The sequence below is a fragment of the Anser cygnoides genome, chromosome 2 (genome assembly GCF_040182565.1).
Source record: "Anser cygnoides isolate HZ-2024a breed goose chromosome 2, Taihu_goose_T2T_genome, whole genome shotgun sequence".
NCBI lineage: Eukaryota > Metazoa > Chordata > Aves > Anseriformes > Anatidae > Anser > Anser cygnoides.
The window spans coordinates 70982025-71003079 of NC_089874.1; the positions used below are offsets into that span (position 1 = coordinate 70982025).

The 21055-nt window shown below is 42.6% G+C and overlaps 1 protein-coding gene across 9 annotated transcripts in view; it reads right to left on the bottom strand.

Annotated features, from left to right (window-relative positions):
• Nucleotides 1-247: 247 nt before the first annotated feature.
• Nucleotides 248-21055, bottom strand: part of SYCP2L (synaptonemal complex protein 2 like) — a 37594-nt gene continuing 16786 nt past the window's right edge. For 4 of the 9 annotated variants that reach the window (XM_048072137.2, XM_048072136.2, XM_048072132.2 and 1 more), the window contains 26 exons: nucleotides 20985-21019; nucleotides 20112-20254; nucleotides 19617-19669; nucleotides 19215-19260; nucleotides 18312-18404; nucleotides 18159-18219; nucleotides 17008-17156; nucleotides 16124-16184; nucleotides 15298-15416; nucleotides 14755-14842; nucleotides 14550-14634; nucleotides 13858-13903; nucleotides 12800-12864; nucleotides 11445-11493; nucleotides 10552-10607; nucleotides 9384-9529; nucleotides 9167-9216; nucleotides 8595-8688; nucleotides 6849-6940; nucleotides 6632-6695; nucleotides 4754-4885; nucleotides 3988-4109; nucleotides 2590-2684; nucleotides 1506-1605; nucleotides 1367-1425; nucleotides 430-917 (listed from right to left, as the gene is read on the bottom strand). In XM_048072137.2, the coding sequence (XP_047928094.2) occupies nucleotides 809-917; nucleotides 1367-1425; nucleotides 1506-1605; nucleotides 2590-2684; nucleotides 3988-4109; nucleotides 4754-4885; nucleotides 6632-6695; nucleotides 6849-6940; nucleotides 8595-8688; nucleotides 9167-9216; nucleotides 9384-9529; nucleotides 10552-10607; nucleotides 11445-11493; nucleotides 12800-12864; nucleotides 13858-13903; nucleotides 14550-14634; nucleotides 14755-14842; nucleotides 15298-15416; nucleotides 16124-16184; nucleotides 17008-17156; nucleotides 18159-18219; nucleotides 18312-18404; nucleotides 19215-19260; nucleotides 19617-19669; nucleotides 20112-20254; nucleotides 20985-21019 (2212 nt within the window). In that variant the 3' untranslated portion in view covers nucleotides 430-808. The other 5 variants (XM_048072144.2, XM_048072140.2, XM_048072139.2 and 2 more) reach the window with 5 other exon arrangements.

The following is a 21055-nucleotide window of genomic DNA, read 5'->3' on the forward strand; positions in this document are numbered from 1 at the left end:
AGTACTTTTACATTTGATAAGGGTATTAACAGAGTACTCAGAGACAGCCAATGCATATCAGGCTGTTGGATAAACCACAATATTTAGTTCTTTTTCTATTTCTTTGGTATTTATTGGACCTGTCTTGCATTTTGCAGAAAATCTTTGTTACCGACACAGGAGTCAAAACCAGAGCCTTCAAGCAGTCTACATTGATAGTGAGATTTGTGTGTGAAAACAATGTTATTTGCCCCCCCCCCCCCCCCCCCCCCAAATTTTTCTTTCCATTTAAAGTAGATTAACATATCCTTCATACGACCATCTTTTCTATGTGGCGTACGACGCTCAGACATTAAGAGCTCTTGTGAATTCAGGGGTTGCTAGTCAGAAGGAACAATGAACATTGTTTTCTGCTGCTTTCTTCATTGGGTGTTCATACTGTAAAGAAAAAATAGGCAATGAAAAACATCAAGAAGTTTGAATAAGCTTTTATGTTGCATTAGACAAGAAAATGCAGAGAGGTGAAGAGAATGTTTAACTTCAGCTTTTAACTCCCAAATACCTAACCTGGAACAAGGCACTGCAGGATGAGCAGCTCCCATGATGCGACTACTCCTTTCTCAGCCCTGCTGCTCTTTGAGGGACCCGTCACCAAGAGCAGTTGTGGTAAGGAAATGCCTGCACCCTGAGCAGCTTAGGGCTTGTAATAGAAACTTATCCTTAACGAGCTACACAGGCCACTGATTACACCAAAGCCAGCCCACAGATGATGGAATCCCTCAGATAAGAACCCAGGAGAAGTATTACTACATAATGGTTCTTGTCACAGTCACACGCCTGGAGTGGTTTGGGCACAGCACCTACTGTGGTGTTCTGGATCCTGGATCATACCGGAAAAGCTCCAGGCTTCCTCACCCAGGGCTGAGTCAGACTGAATTCTGGAAGGAAAAGTAAGCTTGTATAGGTGGTCTGTGATGAAACTTAAGTAATATTTACCAATAAGGATGAACCTTGGGATTCCCCCTTTTGCAGCTTCTTGCCCAGCACTTGTACCAATAGCATTTTATTTATTTATTTTTAAATAAAGGAAAGGATCACACCTCCTCTGACCCCTATACACAGACATGACCTGAGGGTTCATCCCTTTCCAGACCCTGGTACAGGTCTCTCAAGGTGTGTGCCCACGCTACACAGCTTCCCATGCAGAGAGTCCCCTACTGAGCCCTAGTCCCAGTTCACAGACCTCACAAGACTGCAAAGGCTCCATCAAAAAACACAGAGCAGAGGTGCCATACCAGCTTCAGGCTACTCCTTTTAAGTAGCTACTTCTTTAACTTGAAGCCATCACAGGACTTGTGAGCAGGCAGAACGGACAGCAGATGCGTACCTTTGATTCCGCTGGTTGAAGAGAGAATTCAGTTTGAGTAACTGGGCGTTCCAGAAGTCCTAAGAAGAGCCCCAAAGAAACCCCAGATTACTTTGGAAGGGGCACCCCTGCAGTCTGGCACAAGAGGAGTCATACACACCATAGCATCCTTCTCCATGTTTGCCAAGATTTGTGTTTCCTTCTCAAGGCTGGCGAGCTCCTCAACAACAGTCTTCTGGAAGGCATCCAGCTTATTCAGTCTAACGACAGAAAACAGACAAGTTCTCAGGGATCAGCAGCACAAGGTGACCGACATCCCCACGCTCTGCTTTCAACATCAGACCTGCCTTTATGCAGAGTCATGTGTCCTTGCTGGGCTTGACAGGGAAGTCTTGTTCTCAAAGCACACAAATAGCTTTACCACGCCAAATCAAAGGTGTAGGTTGGCCAAACAGCCTTCCTCAGGTAGCGGCACAGAGGCTATATGCTCTGAGGCTCAGCACAGAGCATACAATAAGTTTCCCCATGCAATTATTAAATAAAGACTACTATAATTTCGTACCCTACTTAATCTAAATCCTGCAAAAAACATGTAGCAGATATGGAGGCCAGACAGACTTGCATGTGTCAAGTTGTGCCTGTATTTTGCCAATAACAAATCCGTAATGGTTGCACCTGATTTTGAATGCATCTCCCGTCTGAGAAGTCTGACAAACCATGAAGCAAAAGGACCCATTGAAAGCCCCATCAGGTGAATACACATAAAGTCCATTGGCTGACATTTGTTTCATGCACAGAGACCATCTACTGAAATGGGTCTATAACAAAGCTTGAATAAATAACCCCTTACTTTTATTCTCACCCAGTTCACTAATAAAGTCAGCCTGGCTTGTTTGTTCACTCTTAAAAACACAGCAACAGAAGCTACTAAGTGTACCAAGAGGATTTTTAACAGATTTGCAAACAATGACGACAGCAAGAAGCACTCTTTAGACTGTCTAAATCAGCCACTCCTAACTCAAGCCTTCTTTGTATTAACTCTCTGCTCTTACAAGAGGAGCGGGACAGAACACCGGAGCTACACATCTGAAACTCCACTTACAGAACAGTTAGAGGCACAAACAACCTTTTCTGCCTTAAAAGCTGTGAAGGTCAGGCTCTGCTACAAAGAGGCATTTCTATTTCATACCAATCAGAATTCACATGGAGCTAAAGCTGTTTTCAGCCAGCAGCAGACAGCTCACCTGCGCTCATGTATCTGGTTCAGCAGGATAGACATGGTCTCCTCAGAAGTCCTCAGTGCGTTCTGGGCACGCATCTCCATCCTTTTGTACCTGGACTAACCACAGGATGCACCATCAGGGACAGGCAACAGCCCAACCCCAAACCTAAAAATCCAGTTTGCAAAGCATTTCCCTGGAGCACACACTGCCCTGTGGGGCGCGCTCAGCTGAAACCATCCTAAGTCAGAGTTAAACTAGAGGGAGATAGCAAGCAGCACTTTAAACTAAAGGGAGATAGCAACACAGGCAAAATGCTGTGAGCGTGAACTGGTTTTGTTCAGCCACACTACTCACACCAACAGATCTGTGTAACCCATGTGATTTCAGGTCAGGATCCTGCTAGCCAGCCAGCAAAACAGTGAACTTCACTAAACTCTGACACACTTAGCAGCTGCACAAAGTCAGGTCTTTGTTAGCACCACTTCAGCATGAATACAAACTATGTGTATTTTCATCATAACTGACTTGTAAGTGCAGCCACCTTCAGCCTCGACTCAATGGCTAGTACCAGAAATAAAGCGTTAGAACCTAATGCGAACTCAAAAAAAATAAATCACTGTTGCATGATACAGAGCATCAGCCCAGTATAAGGTGTGCTCTGACACATCTGGTTTGTTTAAAGCTTTTAAAACATACAAGATTCATGATGGGCCAGATATTGTCCTCTCATATTAAGCTTGGTTTAATGCTGACATGTTACAGCTCAGTCAACAGTAACAATTACACATGCTACATGTCAGGTATGTCTAGACTGTGGAGCAAGCCAACAATAATCACCAATACTACTAACTGTGAAACCACCACCAGCAAACCACTAATCTGGAGGGAACCAGCATGCCCTTATGGATCCACATGTTGTAGTCAATCAGTGCAGCCTGCATTGCTTTCTCCTTTTCCATTATAAAAAACCTCTGTAGTTTTTATGCTGAGATAATAAACTCTGTGATCCAAAATTAAGTTTTCCTATGCCTGATATTTGCCCCAAGAGAACAAATACCAATGGCTACAATTTAGGTGTGCTGCCACTATGCTGAGTTAGTCTTCAAAAAAAATCCATTCCTTCTAATGAAAGTATTTTAAACACCTAAACAAGTCTTACGTTCCAACACAAAAATGAGAAAAAAGGAAGAACCTAATTGAAACTTCCCTTAAGAGTCACTCCTTGCCCTTCCTCTAGGGCTTCTGAGAGCACAGGGGCTGTGCAAAACACTTAGAAGAGCTCCAGGCTAACAGACACTGCAGCCAAAACTCTTGGGCATAAAATATAGATTGGATATTTGCACCGATTGTTGAAAGGCAGTTGTGTTTACTACGAGAAAATTTCACCCATGGTGTACACGTTAAGAGAGCGCACATTACCCAGAACAGTTTCTTTCGTTGGCTGATGAAGCTTTCAAATGCAGTAATCACTCCTGAGGCAGCAATATCTTCATGACGTATCTCAGAATAAAATACATCATCCTCATCATCCATTTCCTGACCTACAAGAAAGTGTATGCTTGGTAAGTACTTTGCTGAGGGTCTTAGTGGAAAACAAACCCACATGCTACTGCAGGGAGGTATAAAAAACATTCATTAGAGTGGAAACTTGAGGATTGCTCCTCTGGAGCTCACAGGAACAGGAAGGAAAACAGCTTAAAACACAGTTGGAAAGTGGGAAAGACTTGTTAGTAAGCAGCGTGGAAGAAGAGGTGTGATACTAACATACTGCAAAGAGCAGCATATTTACAAATAACGATGTAAGATGATGATGCCAATAGAGGTCAGTTATCCAATAACTGAAGTTAGTTTGTCCATTATTTGTGTGCTTTCTATATTTTTAAATAGCTCTGGTCAATCAATAGTCAAAAATACTAGAAAGCATACTAGAAAGCACTACCACCACCAAGCAGCTTCCTGAGTGCATGGTGGTTAGGAACACCAAATTTCAGTATTCACTCCTCTAAATGTGTGGCATCCAATGAGCACATCACAAGATGTGCCTTCTGCTACATTTTGCCTTTTGGAGAGGATACCCTCCCTCCATATACCTCTCTGCAAGCTTCCACACGACTGATTTTAACCACCAAATAAGAAAAGCTGGAAACACTTAGACACTTCACCTTAGAAGACAACCTTGCTTTACCTGTTTGCATCTCTTCTTTCTTCTCGACTGAATCAAATAGTTTCTTTGGTGTACAGGGAGCACCAGAGAACAAGTGTTTTGTTTCCTGACTGTAAAACTTGGGCTTCTTCCCAACAGTGCCACTTAATACATCTAAAGAGAAAAAAGGTTTCAGAACAGACCTGGTCTTTTGCAGAAGATATGTAGCAGTATCTACCAGCTACATAAGCAAAAACCACCACTGGAATTACCAATGCTGCAGAAGAACAAGCAATATTGTTTTAGGGTCTGGCATCAGACTTACATGGGACAAAACATAAGACTTCACCAGCAAGTCTTTTCCCCTTGCAAAAGCAGTCAGCCAGATCATCTAGTGCCATGCAGGCAACTGGAAAACTAATCCATGTCCATCTCAAGGATGATTTAATTTCTTGTCCCACTATTCTAGCCAGAAAAACAAAAACTCTTATCCATCTTCTCCCCCTTCTCTCTTCCAGCCCAAGCCCACAATCTGTTTATAACCATTTGTTCTTAAGCTAGTTTTAGCTGTTGCTTTAAAAAAAACACATAAATATGGAGGGAGATAAACTAATCACACCCATTACAGCTGAATTCCAGATCTTCAAAGCCTTTCCACACAATGGCTTGTAGCCCAGGAACAACCTTGGGAACAGAGCTGGAGGTGGCAGCCTGTATTTTAAGTAAAACTTGCAACAACAGAATATCCCCCCTTAGTCTGACTGTCCATTTCTCTGAGCTCAGTTAGGTGCCTATGGTTAAACAAGCACCTCTCTGGAGGCTCCACTGGGCAGAAAACAGGAAGGTGGTGAAGCCCAGGACAAGGGGACAGTGAGGCCATGAGGAGCGTGCTACAGCAGCAGCAGGTAAGTTTAGGGTGCGTGAGGTAAGTGTTCATGTGCAATCACAGATCACACCTGACATTTCTGAACATATCCCTACTTCTTGCCTTTGCATAGCATCCACTCTTCTCCAACTATAAGACTGTGCAATAAACAGTGGTAAAAACCAGATCGCCAGCACTTATTTCCCCCAAATTAAGCGGAGGTATTGATGGGGTGAGGGTATATTCTGCAAGTGCTGGACAAGTCAGACACATATTGGGAAAGTGAACACAGCCAGCCTATGAGAAAGAATGCCTTTGTCCAAAATGGAGGTTTCAGTGACTCGGTTTGTCGTCCCAACATTGGCTGGGAAGTCTACAGCCTCTCAGAGCTACATCTGCCTCACAAATAATAGGATGACAGTCTGTTGCTGCTCAACTTTCATTAAGTTCAGTAGTTCCAAACACAAAGACACTCTGCTGCAGTTTTGAGCTAGGCTGTGCAAGTTCAGTCTCACTGAAAGAATTCTTAAATATCAACATTACCTAAAAAACCTACAGCTGTCATAAGCATCAGAACAAATCACCATTTACTAAGGGCTTCATACCTAAGAATATAGACAGACCGTTATTGTACAGAAAGTCTATAACCTCCTGGGATTTTTTTTTTTGTTATCATTATTTTTCAAATTGAGGTTGTACTGCATCTCCAAATCATCAAAAATAGATTTGGGATTTATTCTTCTGCTTATTTCACATATTTACTCTCAGGCAACTAGTTTGTAAATCCCCATGCTCTTACCAGCTGTGCTAGTAGTTCTCCTGTGAGCAAAGGCAGGATTTAAGAGTTAGCGATCGGCTCAGGAATTTACACAAAAGCATCCCACCATAGTCCATATCACAATATGGACAACAGAAATGGAAGGTGTTTCTTGTGCACAAAGCATCCCTCCTCAGATACCTAAAGCCTCAGTGCCTTCACATCTTTGAAAGAAAAGAACCGTCAGCACCCCTTCTACTTTTTAAGTAGTTCTTCTATGTTACCGAGACTAACATACCTGAGTCCTTCCGCTTAAAACTTTCTTCTTCTTTTGAATGTTTGTCAGATGCATTGTGAAACTTCTAAGAAGAGAAGGAGAAGATAATCAGAAGGTGCCCAGTGCTGCAGGCAAGCAGTTGGGTTTGCAGAGGAAGCAAAGTGAAGCAATACACTGCCTACAGGCCAGAAGTAGGTCAAGAGCAGATCAGGAAGAGCTCAAGCACTGCATACGGCACCTGTGTTGCCTTTTCCTCCACGTTGGAGAGGCCCTCAGCAGATGTATCCAGGGACTGTGATGCCGCTTCAAGCTCCTCTGAGAGCACATCACCTGTGCAAGAGGGCAGCCAAGCAACAGAGGCAGGAGAGGTTGAGTCCTGTGTTGGCTAGACACCTGAATTTATCAACAAATATAGGAAAAAAACAGCCACCCTCTCCTCTGCCTATCCACACATGCACAGGGAGCAGCATCTCAAACTTGGTCCAAAGGCTGCCATCACATTTCCTTCCTTCACCTCATATTGCTGCTGGGTTGTTCAGGTTTACAGAGCAACACCTAACACTGCTGCCTGGTCCAGCAGGAACATTGGTGTTATAGTTTAACCTGGCCAGCAGCTCGGCACCACACAGCTGTTCGCTCACCCTCCCCCCTCCCCCTCCAGGATGGGAGGAGAGAATTAGAAATAAGTGAAAACCTGTGGGTTGAGATAAAGACAGTTTAATAGGACAGGAAAAAAATGAAAATAATAATGATAATAGTACTACTACTACTGCATCCAAACAAGTGATGCACAATGCAATTGCTCACCACCTGCCCCGATGCCCCCTCTGTCCCTGAGCAGATAGTCCCAGATATATAGCAGATATATGAGCAGATATATATAATATATATATTATATAGGGGCTAGCCACCCCTATATATAGCCACCCCTAGACATCCCTATATATTGTTCAGCATGATGCCATAGAGTACAGAATACCCCTTTGGCCACTTTGGGTCAGCTGTCCTGACTCTGTCCCCTCCCAGCTCCCGCTGCACCCCTAGCCTACCCACTGGCAGTACAGTGGGAGAAGCTGAGAAGTCCTTGGCTTAGTGTAAACACTGCTCTGCAACAACTAAAACCGTTATCAATGCTACTCTCATTACAAATCCCAAACACAGCACCATACCAGCTACTAGTGGGAAAATTAACTCCATCCTAGCTGAAACCAGGACAGTTGGCAGGAGAAAAACTGAGGCAGGGAAAGGGGGCTAGTGTAATGTCAGTAGTATGATATCCAGGAAGTCCAAAGCAAAAAAAAAAATAAAGAGCAAAACCCCACAGAATCAAAACCCGCATGTTAGAGCATGAAGATAGGCTGCTTAACTTTTCAGTAGAGAAAGTTCTGGGCATCACTAGTTTTCCATAACCACTTTATGAAGCAGTCTAAATTCAACCCAGTGGCTGATGTACTATCAGGTACACACTGCACTGGGTACCACCACTCAAGGGGTTTCTGTAGCTCCAGACTGGCCACAGAAATGAATACTGGTGTAAACACTGTACATATCTTTATTCCCAATGAAGCCTCAGACCTACCATACAAAAAGTGACTACCAGCACTGCAGAACAGAGAGGAGAGCTCTTCCAACCAAGTTTGTACAGACTGTGGTTTATACATCAGCTCTGCATCTGCACTCAGTAGTTGCTTTACAACATAAATGAAGAAAATACCAGTTCATAGGCACGCTATATGTTAATATCCACAGATTTTTTATTTACTTCAGACCTTAAAATATAATGCTTGAGCAGAACATTTTTTGTTTGCTTCTGGGAAACAAAACCTGGACATTTAAGTAGAGGTAACAAATTAGCCTGGACAGGGTAAAGTAGCACAAATGCAGTGCGTTCTTCCTCCAGAAACCACATGATTTAGATGCCAGATCACACAGCCCTCATGCCCTACGTTCGTAATACATTGAACAACATTAGAAACAGAAATACCAGCAAGATCCACTGTAGGTAACTCATCTCCCTTGGAGGTGGATGTGCTTTTTTTCTTTGGCATTTCCTTTTGATCTCTTCGGCTTTCTTTTAGCTGAGAGCAGAAAGACAAGTCTTAACATATATTTCCCTTAAACAATACAAATAATTTAAATTTATTTTGGTGTGGTTTGATTTTTTTGTCATGGAGTTTTGTTTGTTTCTACACTAAGAGCAGAAACTAAGTTATGTCTAACACATATTGACAGCTCTCTCCAACACTGAAGGAGATCTGTATCCTGAAATCAGCTGCATGCCAAGGTTTTGCATTTAGCCAGTAGAGCCTAATGGATTCAGAGCAATTTGCCTAGGGATCATGCACAGCTGTTTTATGAAGTTTCCCATGTTTTCCTACAACCTCCTTGTTTCCCCAGTCTCTGGTGACCAACACAATACCAGCAACATTTAGCCAGCAAATTAGTCCATTAGAACACTTGAGAAGATGGCACCAACTTATTCGATTCCCAGCATTTGTGTGTTTTGCATACATACTGTTTTTAAATCTGAGACACGTGAGCATGACAGCTCCTCACCTCCTGTATCTGGTAGTCACTGCCACTACTTGCGGAAGACACTGGAAGTACTGCAAGGAGAAAGGTTTACCTGGGTACCAACAACATAGTGGGGAGCCATAACTTGTTCCCACAAGGGCACCCAAAGGAGGGGGATTCCTCCTTCACAAACCATCACTAGCCACTTCCTCAGCTGCAGTTTTATACATTCACTGTGCATGATGCAGACCAAGCTTACCTTTTAATTTGCTCCTCACTCTACGCCTTTTTCGGGTGTAGTCAAGAGGTTTTGGCAACGGCTGTTTCTGAGAGTTAAGGATCCAGCTTTTTTCACTCTGACTGTTACTTGTTTTTTCATGGTTGCTTTCAGAAAAAAGATGCTTCCTGTAACCAGAGTAAAGACACTATCAGGAGTCAGTCCTGCTCAGCCAGCTCCCTCTGCCCACCCAGGAAGCTGCATAGCCATTCACCTTCCTCTCCACCAGCAAGTTGTCCCAATTCTTGCTCCCCACAGTGCAATACCTGAAGCATTTTAAGCTGCATAAAAACAGTGAGAAGCAAACACTTGCCCTTTTCCAGTACTTGCCCTTTTCCTCATACCTCATCAACCCTTCCCCTCCCTGTGTCTAGAGAAGAGAGCAGCTCTTGGGAGAGGAAAACCCCCAAATTAGAAAGCATGGATGACCTACTGGCCTTCTCTCAAGCTTGCTCACATCCCCATTTCATCACTCCTGCCAAGTAACCCACACAGACAAGTCAAACAATTAGGTGCTGTGACAGCGTAACGCAGCAGTGCAGAAGGGGCACAGCCAAACAGTACTACCTAACAGACCAGCAGGAGAGCCAGATTATTCATGCACAGCCACTATTAGTTAATTTATCAAATTAAATTACAAAAATCATAAATATATTAATAATTAGACTTTGGCATTATTATTGCCAAAGGAGTTTCCCTTCTTTGGCTGGCTTCTGAAACTAACAATTTGGGAATACCAGAACTTTAGGACCTTTCAACAAAATTAGGCTATGTGCTTCAAGGCATCTAACCCCTGGCAGCTTGCTGTAACTGGAGGTGGCCAAGAAAAAGCAGAGTGTTTAAATATTTTTCAAGAGGTAAACCAGTTGTTTAGGTGCATGACTGGGGAAGGGGACTGTTTAAGAGCTCAGGTCATAATATTGTTAAATTAAGCAGAAGTCGTTCTTCTCTCTAGTAACTCTGATATTCTCAGATCCTGTTTAAATGTTAGTATCAGTGACATCCATAGAGGCTGTGACAGCCAGGCAAGGAACTATTTCATTTGGACCATCACACAGCCTTCCTGATCCTAACTTAAACACTTTAACTAAGGTAACAAACTTTTTCACTGAGCAAGAGATTTATGGACTGTGCATGTATGATCCTGTACCTCAAATTCTGTGAAGAAGTTTTCTGGCCAAAAAGCTTTCCTTTGGCTTTAGTAACCTAGAAAGTGAGGGGAAAACAGTAAAAGTCACGTGTCTTAAAGTTCAGTTACCATGTGAAAAATCTCCGAAATTAAACTATATCTACCCAGGCAGATTTTGGATGGGGCTGTCGGGACACGGGACAGCATACCACAAAGCAGGGTTTCATGCTGACACCCGGTGGCAGTAGTGAGAAGTGGACGGTGTCCAGTTTTAGCAGAAGTTTGGGGTGTCTCATTCAGCACCCCTGAATTAACAGGAAGCGGCGACAGCACATGCAAAGAGGCTGAGAACCAAAGGGCTTTTGTATTGGAGAGCCACCTTGATGGAAACTATTAGAAGCAAGTTTTTTGGCTTCCTGGGAAGACCTGTTCTGGTCAGATGCAAAGCAGGCAGAGTGACTCATTTTTGCTGGATTTTCTAACAGCCTGCAGATGCAAACCAAGCAGAACGTCCAACCAAAGCTTCACAAGGACTGAGTTTAACCTGGGATTCCAAATGTGCAAAGCGTGGCTCAATAAAACAAGAACAGAGGCCAGCTTTAGATTGCAAAGATATCCCCTGGCCTCATTCAAGCATCAGCTCAAATTCCTATCGCAAACAGTTTTAACATCACAGTTTCCACCCCAGAACTCATGAAGCTACTGAAGCATTCTTCCCACCCAAATACATATATTATGCATGACACCACAAAGAAGTGCAAGAACCTCAGATTCCCAGTTGCCTACGCTGCTCTAACAGCATGTCCACCCTTGCTGCATGCCTGCGGTATGAGGTATCCCATGACCCAAAATCACTGCTCCCTGGTAGCCGCTGAGCAAAGCTCAGCCCCTGACAACTTCTGCCCCAGCTTTACCTTTTCATGGCTTGCAGAGTCTGAGCTTTCAAAGTCATAGGAATCATTCCTGCAAGGCAAGGCAACATATGCGTGGCAGTGATACACAACCATGAACAGTTACCCAACTGCACTGAGGGAGGGGGAAATAACATTTAATTTGGGACTCTATTAGTGTTTTTAGGCATATGAACTATTTGTTTGCTATTTCCTCAGCTTTTAAAAGTAGCTTGTTCCTTTCCTACCTGGTCTCTATTATTGTTTTACTTAATTATCACACTATTTCTTCCAATTGTTTTTATGTTTGTTTTAAAATTAAAAAACTTACAAGTCTGTACACGTTTATGTAACCAATATCTTGTCCCCAGAAGTCACTAATACTGTCCTACTATGTGCTAGAGTCATGAATGACATGAAAGAATTTCAGAAGTATTTAAGAGGAAAAAAGCATAATTCCCTTTTGAAAGTTCTAACTTAACGTTTGTTTCCTAAATCACTTCTCTGCATGCATCTAAACTTTGTTTTCATACCTTTAATTATCTGACATGCATTTTTATTTCTTTCTCCAAATGGCAGCTATTTAAGAAATCCTACAGTTAGTTCTCAATGTACAGTATGCCCTTCTTTTCTCATGAGTGTAAGAAGCGAAAGAATAAGGAACTGCACCCTTCTTGGTAAAGTTTTCTAGTGGAAAGAAGCAATGCTCATTTTCAGATGAGGCACTACAGGGAGCAGAATGACCAAACTAAGACTTCTCTATCCCTACCTTCTATTATGTTACTCCTGCTTTTTAAACAGTATATACACTGATCAAGTTAGTCTTAAAACGCTGGCATTTGGCATCAGATTTTTCATTCTTACCTACAATCGATCCAAAAATTCATTTACACGTCTTCAAGCTAAGAATCCCTAGACTAAAGGAGGACACAAGAAAACACTGGAGCCAAACACTTGGACAGCCAAACTCACAGCAGGGAGAAAGAGCCCATCCTAAAACTCCAGAGCACGCGATACCAAAGAACTAGGGTAATATCAGGAAAATTTGGGTACTTGTGAACAAGGTTGCCACTCATAACACAACCCACCAGAAGGTAAGAGGATTATGGCTAGGTAAAGAAAAATGGAAATGCCAACTTGGCATCGCGTCACAGAGGGAAGGGCACTTTTGGCAGACTGGAGTTAGCTTCTCAAGCCTTCAGCAACATAGGTTCCTAGTGGGACAAGTAAGGTCCCTTTGTCATCTCCTGCTTGTTTTGGTGCCTCCTCTGCTCAGACAGCCCACCCCATCAGCACTCCCTCTGCCCCACCCCATTACTGCTAGAATGGGTCTAAAACCACCTGGGACGCCAAACCCCACATGTGCTTGTGCGTCATACCTGCCTTCAGTTGTCTGTTTGGCCAAGCCTTTTTTTCCATTTCTCCTTTCCCATATATTGTCATTCTAAAAAGGAAAAAAGTTGCAGAACCACAATATGCAGTCACCTACTCATCCTAGAGCCTGCTAGAAGCAGGGATAAGGAATGTCAGGAAACAACATTTGCACCACTGCAAGCCTATTGTAACAGTCCAGTTACAAACCATTTCCTGTAGTTAGTTCACATGAGAAAGCGTGGGAGTCCTGGAGCTGAGGCCAGGGAGACAGTGAGTTGAGGGTAAAGAAGTAGTTTAAAAGCTCTGAATTCTTATACAGAGGGTAAGCGTTATGAAAACCTTTGAGTTGTCAGTACAAGTGTGTATATTTCATAGAAACATAAACCCTAGTACAAATCTAAAATCTGATTTCTCACATAAGCTCAGTACCAACTTCAAACCAAAATTAGTCTTTCGGTAATTTCATTTCTTTCCTGTATGGCACAGATTTGTTTTATTATTTAATACCTTAACAGAAGTTCTCAAGTGCTCAAGTTGCCTAAAGACATGCAGCCACATATGGCTCTCGGTTACCTGTTTTTCCCTAGCTTGCAAGCTCCCATGCCAAGAATACGGAGACAGATCTGTCATGGGATCATCATTAGAGCTCAGATACAAAGCATCTTCATAAACCTCCAGACACATCTTCCCTTCAGGAAGCAAATCTTTGCTCTTGCAGACCATGCGTAAGGCTTGCAACACATGAGTTTCTCCCATGGAGGACCAGGCTAGTTGCCTATATGCCCTGCTCCTGGGCCTGCACACAGCACACCACTGCCATGGAGCATATACTAAGTAAGCTCAGCTGAGCCCAAATTGCTTGCTTGGGCCACACTAGAGTAAGGTTGACAAGCATTGCCTTCTCAGCTTACTCCTTGTGCCAAAAGGCACATTACATCTAGTGCGACACTGCATGGGCTCAGGACTGGCTCAGCCAACCCTAGGTGGCTTCAGCTGTGCCACTAGAGCATCTCCTCCCTTACCCCACGTGTCTTCACTGAGGTGTTCCCGAAGGCAGATGTACCTTTGGTGTTGACTCCTCCATGGGCGGTTCTTCTAGGGGCTTCTCACTGGAGAGAAGAGGACACATGAGTGAACATGGTGCTGGGGGACCACCCATTTAAAGACCAGATCATCAGTTTATGAAGTACTAAGAAAAACTGGCATCAATAAGTCTACCAGCCTCAAAGCAGTGCTTTAAAAGGGAAGAAAGCTAACCAGTAGCTCTACAGAGTCTGCCTACTTAACTATAAGAAATGCCGTCCTTCGTGGCTCTGGAAAAAGGTATCACTAATGCCAAGGTGGCCTCAAATTCACATGATCTTTCACAAAGATCATGGTCTTTATTATGTATAGCTGTATATCTGATGAGCTAAATAAACAGCAAAAGAACTGTCTGTAATACAGATGTATGCATACTGCATTTAGATTAAATTAGTGATGAAACTAAGATAGCATCCAAGCCAGGACCTAAATGCTACCCTTTAACCAGTAACTATTCTGAAGTTATTCTGAAGTGTTGTAACTATTGGCTAGCCACCTTGATAGCCAAGGTGGCTAAGCAGATTCTATTTTTTTATTTAATAACTGAGATAAATCTCAAAAATCTCATGCATTAAAGCCCCAGAGGAAGGAAAAAACACCAAAGAAAAGCCCTAGAAAGATATAAAAGAAAAAAAAACAAACCTTGCAACTTTTGATATGCAAGGCACTTACCTAGGCTTAGCTTTTGTCTTTGGAGATGGAGTTTTGGACTTTTTTGCTGAAGGAGGCAAGGAAACCACAGCTTCACCTTCAGGAGCTAAAAGTAAACAGTTTACCTGCTTTTGCTGGAAGGCTCGCAAAAGCAGAACCTTACCAGGTCACCCAGGTGATATTTTAGTGGGTGAGACTTAAGGAACTAAAGGGAGCCATGCCTGACCTGAGCCTTGGTAAGCATCATCCATGTCAGTCTGCTGGCCCACTGAAACCATCATGATACCAGAGTTAACCATTTCCTGTTTAGAGACCTAAAACCATGAACAGAGCATGCACAGAATAAGAAAGACAGGTGGTCTTTTGTTTGTTCATGTGTGTGGCTTGGTGGTAGTGGATTTTTTTTTTAGGAAAAGATTTTCAGTGCTAGCCCATGGCAGCAGCTGGATGACCCGATCCTTGTTAACCACAAAAATATTTTTGGTTATAGTTAAGTAATACTATGAGCAACTCACTAAGAGCATCCCACCATCCCCTTACAAGGCAGCAAAACTTTTTTCTTTTTAAAACAGTTTTACCATCATGGCAGCTCTGCAGGCAAGCATTTAGGCTGACTTCCCACTGATATGAAAAAGAGGGAGTTTAAAAACACATCAGGTACCAGCAGGTTTTCTTTGAAAGAATGTTTTAACCACACCTATGAAAAAGCAGACTAGAAGAGGTGATAAAGGAGGCACAAGGACTGTATCATCATACACCAAACACTTACTGCTACACTGCCTGCTAATGACTGGTTGTGTTGAGAAAAACAGTCTTCTGACAGGGAGCCTGCATTTTCAGAGACTGAAGGATCTTTCCTCTTCTGTGGATCACTGGATTGAGGTGTCACTGCAGAACAACAATCAGGATGAGATTATCTTCCCGGTACTTAAACACAGATGTGTGTGCATACACATATCCCTCTCACTTCTACACACATGCATAAAGGCATAACAGTAGCAATTATTAGGCACAAACCTCTCAAGATCATGTTTACTAAAACAAAACCAAACACCTCCAAATCACCCACTGTGGAATCGGAATGCTAAAGATCCTCTCGAGCCTACCCCACAGGGCATACGAAGATGAATAAGTTTATCATCCTATTGCTACCTTGACTCTTAGCTCTGCAAGACATGGCACAACACTTTTTGTCTGACTGAAGCATCAGACCAAATCTCCCACCATCTGTTCCCCTGTGCTGAACCTCCACCAAGTGCTGCAAACTTGTTTCACTACAGATAAACCACGTGCTACCCTTTGCATTCCTAGATTGCTCTGAGTAGCACTGCCTACCATGCACCTCTGTGTCCTCACAATGTACATTGATGAAAGACCTTCTCCCCTCTGATATGCCTCCCAAATCTGGAGGACTTCCATTAGAGTTCATTTTGGGTTGTAACTGGAGAAAGACTACTAAAGAAGTTACTGTGAAGGCTGCTTTTTTCTTTTCCCCTCCAATGTGCCTAATTGGAAGCTGTGGACTGTGAGAGAAGGTACTCGTTTTAAAACTGAACAATTTAAATCCCATAAACTAAAAATGAAAAAAAAATCACCTGCTTCAGTCTGACCAGCTTTCTTCCCACTATGGATAGTATCCTCTTCAGCCACATTTGTCTGTTAGGGTGAATGAATCTTCTGTCAAATGACCTTAAAGAAGCAGACTCCTTTATCTAAGGAAGTCAGCTACTTAATAACACAACTAATAACCAGCAAGAAGTCATTGGATGCTAGCTGAGTTAACCATTTGGAAACTTATCTCCTACAAGGAGGAATGGCAGTCACTGTACTATCACTACTTACTCTCATGTAACTTTTTTCCTGCTAATTCCATGGTCTGTGGTTGAATCACAAGGATTAAATATATGTATTGCGTGTATGTATATTTAAAGTAACAAAAAAGAAAATCACTCCCATGTTCTCCCATTACAAAAAATGGGAGGATTTTTGGAAGTACTCTGCTTTTACTCTAAAAAGTAGTATGTACAAAGACAATCTAAGATTTGTCTTGTAGTAATCCTTTTCTCCAGGTTCTTATGTCACAATTAGCTTAACCTGTGCAACATAATAGTTTGAGTTAATGCAAGAAAATGTTTACATTTCAAGCTAGGCAACTAAATGCAATAAGCTTTATTATATACTTCAAGAATTCCACAAAAACTTATCACATCACATTGAATTAATTAATTAACAAAACAGTTTAACACTTCCAGCTTTTAAACCACAAATGAGTCCTTTGAAACCTTTTTTCCCCTGAAGTGTCTAACACCTCTTTCAGGCCAACAGTAAGTGTCCACATGGGTCACAAATCCTCAAGGGGAAGAAAGATATATAATGAACAGACGGGGGGAAAAAAGCAGCACAATGTTTTTGCCAAGTGTATATCAACAAAACAATTTAGGAAAGAAAAAAGAAAAGGCAAACCATATTAAGAGCTTACCATCATTTTTTCTTCACCAAGGACTTTTTTAAGTATATTTAAAATTTCATACTCAGCACTGAAACATATTTTGATTTTTGTTGCTTCTGTCTTGTTAAGAGTAGCAGGAATCTTCATGTAAATTTTAACAATCTTTTCTCCACCACCCTCTGTGTAAAAAAAAAAAAAAGAACAGCTACATCTGCTTTAGGGCAATGCATTCACTCTATTACTCCAAAAACATTTGAATAAGTGTTTTCGTTCTTCAGTTTTAAGGCAGCTTCTTTCACACCTTCCCCATGCATTTCCAGTTACACTGTTGACACATTTCTTTCTTGTTGGGTCTAGATGATTATGCATCCATTAGCCTCATACCTCTATAAGCACCACCACCCCCACCCCCCCCCCCAACATGTCTGACCAGGAGAAGAGGCCTTAGGGCTGCAACCTGATCCCCTGCCACCTTGGCAAGTTACAGAGCCACCAGTACAGCTTTGCTGCTGTCTGTGCCAAGCAGATCACTTGTCCTTTCCACAAGGCATACAAACCCTTCCTCTTCACGTTTCTACCTACCGCCATTACAGGGCACACAATAGAAGAGTCATTTATGTGCACAGCATCCTGGTGATGCTTGGAAAAGCCCTTATGTTTTCCCCTGCCCCGGGTACATTCAATCACTGTTTCAGTCCTGCTCTTAATGGCAGTGTAGCCGTTTCCCAGGCACCATCCAGAAAATAAGCTTCTGTAGGGCCTGGAGCAGCTAGCAAAGATCTTCCCTTACACTAGCCTCACAGGCTGAGCCAGCCTAGCCAAGGGGGTCTCCCCTCCTCCCTCCACTTCCCTCCTCTGCTCCCAGGGGCGTAAGTCCCTCTCCTGCCTTCCTCTTCCACTGTAGTTACTGCCAGACCTGACTGAGATGCTCCAACTATTTTTTTTGGGGGGGGGGGGGGGGGGGGGGGGGGGGGGGGGGGGGGGGGGAGGTCAGGTTATTGTACTAAATGGGCACACAGATCGTCCAACAAGCAGAGCTGGTGCAAGGTGAAAATCAGAGTACATGGCATAGAGAAGGGAAGGCATGGAAACTCTTTGGTGATGCTGAGATTTTACATTGTCTCCCTATGTCTTGTGAGCCTACAGCCAAGCAAGGGGTAACGCCGGTTGCAAAATCTTACCCTTCAGACTGTAACTGCTGACTGCGTCTTTCGACAGCCTCACGGAGTCCCAGAGAGCACCCTTTGAAACCACAACCACCACATCAGCAGGGCTGAAGGAGCATCCACCTTGTACATTAGGCTAGCCCAAGGCCACCTGGGCTTTACTATTACCTCAGTACCATCTATGTAAAAAGTCACACTCTGGCTGCCAGTGTTGAAGTCAATCCAGAACTCCTCCAGCTTCTCATCTGATGGCTTCTTCACCTGAGAAAGCATGAGAGCTGTATTGCTGTTTCTTCTACTACATCATTCTCAGTTTTCTTTACCACAATGAAACTGGAGAAAGTTGCTCCACTTACACACATAAGTGCACCTTCCAGAAATTAAAGTTGTGATCAACATGTAAGCTGCTGGCCAGTTCATGATAGCTAGTAGTTCACCCAGCCATGCCCACTAAGTCAAAATGAGGCTGTACATCAGCTAGGGGAAAGGAAATACCTCAGGCAAATGCCTGCATGTTTGCATCAGGGAACACTGAAGCTTTCTGTATATCTGAGCACTTGAGATAAGCAGACGCAGTGGGACCAGCTTCAAATAAACCTCTTCATTGACTTGGTTTTGATTTGGTACAACTGTCAGGAACACTGCCACAAATACATTTACTTAGAGACCTGGAAAGCAATCTGCACAATTTATAACCATGACTATGACCTCTCCTACATGGGCATCAATCTGATCTTGTTTTCTGGCAGCCTGGGAGCAGCTCTGCCAGAGGAATCAGAGTCCTCCTGCTTCTTTTCAGAAGGTCTCTCTTTCAGTCATCACCATGAAGAGAAGTGCTGCCTCTGCCATTTGGCTGACATACAAGGAGAGTCAGCAGCAGTAAATTAGGAGCTGGGTGACAAACAAGCAAACATTTGAGCTAGAATGGAAAGTTACACTCTAGGTTCTGGAAAATTAAGATATTTAATGAAAAACATGAGGAGGGCAGAAAGATGACATATACTGCACCAAGTACCTATTTTAACTGTGGTAGCACTGTAGATAATGTGACCTAGTATTAAGGTCTTTTACCTGGTTCATGTCAGCAAAGGCAGATATGCAAGGAAACGAATAGACTCTGGAAGAAAAGCAGACTTTATGATACATTCAACATCGGTCAGAATCTGACTTTCTGAAAGCTAAAGATGGGCTGCCCATCTTCACAACTCATTGTTCAAAATGACTTGTGACTTCCAAGAAGTAAGTTAAGCTAGAAAAAACAATACATTGTCTTCAGTAGTTTTAACTTTTGAAAGGACCACTATTAGAATAAAATCTTTTTAAGAACTTCATTAACCATGGATGTGATGTACTTTTTTTTTTTTTACAGAATATAACACAAGTCAGTGTACAATCCTACTTCCCCCCCCCCCCCCCCATTTTTAAACAGATTGAAGGAACGACATCAGTTTAGTTTCTCAGTTCACAGATTACCTTCTGTCATCCCCAAGTCTTTCATTTAGCTGGTTAAGAAATTTCCTGCAGTCCTTCAAGACAAATAACATCTTATTAAAAAAAAGAATCCAGCTATGCCTCCTTTACAAAGCGTTACATTATTGGAGATGTATAACCTTTACTCCAGTTATAAGTTTTTTTTAACTCAGTGAGACACCCAAAGGCTAAGAATAAACACCCGAGTTTCTACAAATGGTTCAACCCAACTTATAACCAGCAAGCCTTCAAACATAAACCATACAAGCAAACATATTCGTAAAGAGCAACTCAGAAATAAGAGCTTTTCTAATGATAGGTGATTTTGTATTTGCCAGGTTAAAAAGAAACACATTCACAAATAAATAAATAATTTGGCGTATCTACAAAAATCAGTTCTGTAAGAACTTAGTACAAGGACATCCTGAATGAACTAGAACAAAACCAGCCCCTGTACAGACTTGCCAAACGCGTTGTTTTCAAAATAAGGACCCTCACCGTCTCAAATTCTCTATCCTTGATCTCTTTGAAAGCTTCAGCAAGATAGTTATCTTCAAACCAGTGGTGAACAAGGTCATCTCTCCATTTTTTTGTCATTAGCCTACAAAGTGCTTCTGAAAGCGTAACCTGAAGGTCATAATCTACATGGCAAACATAAGCACAGGATAAATACCACCCTGGCAAAACAGAGGGTTAGCATCACTACTCTTAACACTAGCATATTTTGCAGCCTTGTTCCTCAGGGTGAACCCAAAGGGAGCCAGGAAAGAGCACTCCCAGGCAGCAGAGGACAGCAGCCAAGTGCCAGCCGTGGGCATCACCTGCTGCCTGTGCTCAGGGTGCGCAGGGCACTGCACACAGCTACATCAGGAGGGGCCCTTGGGCATCAGGGAGGGTTTGAGAGTGAAGCCTCCCCACTAAAGCACTATGATTAAGTCACATTGCGTGCCCCACACTAACTCCCCAGAAAGCATTATGGCTAGGAGAAATCACACTAGGCTAGGAAGACCACACTCAAGAGGTAGTAAAACCTTGCTAGATGCAGTTTGTCCACATCACAGCTCAGTGTGGAATTTTATGACTAACTGCAAACATACTTTGTAATGCAAACATAATTACTTTCTTAGGCACATAAGTTTAGCTTTTTTTTATTAGTTAATAAGAATTGTTAACTAGAAAGATCTAATACGTTGTTGCATCAAACAACTTTTGATGAAGATTTTCTTGAAGTACCATCTGATTGTTCACCCCCCAGAATCAACTACCTACAAGGAAGTAAATTAAATTATAATTCATCTGTATTAAATAAGCAGATGAAGTAAAGCCAAACAAACCCTAGCTTCATAAGAATATCCACTCAGTAGTCCTTACCACCAACCTCCAGTATTGTTTTTGCAAGGTCATTCCTGAAACAACATAATTCAATATGTTAAAGTGGAAAT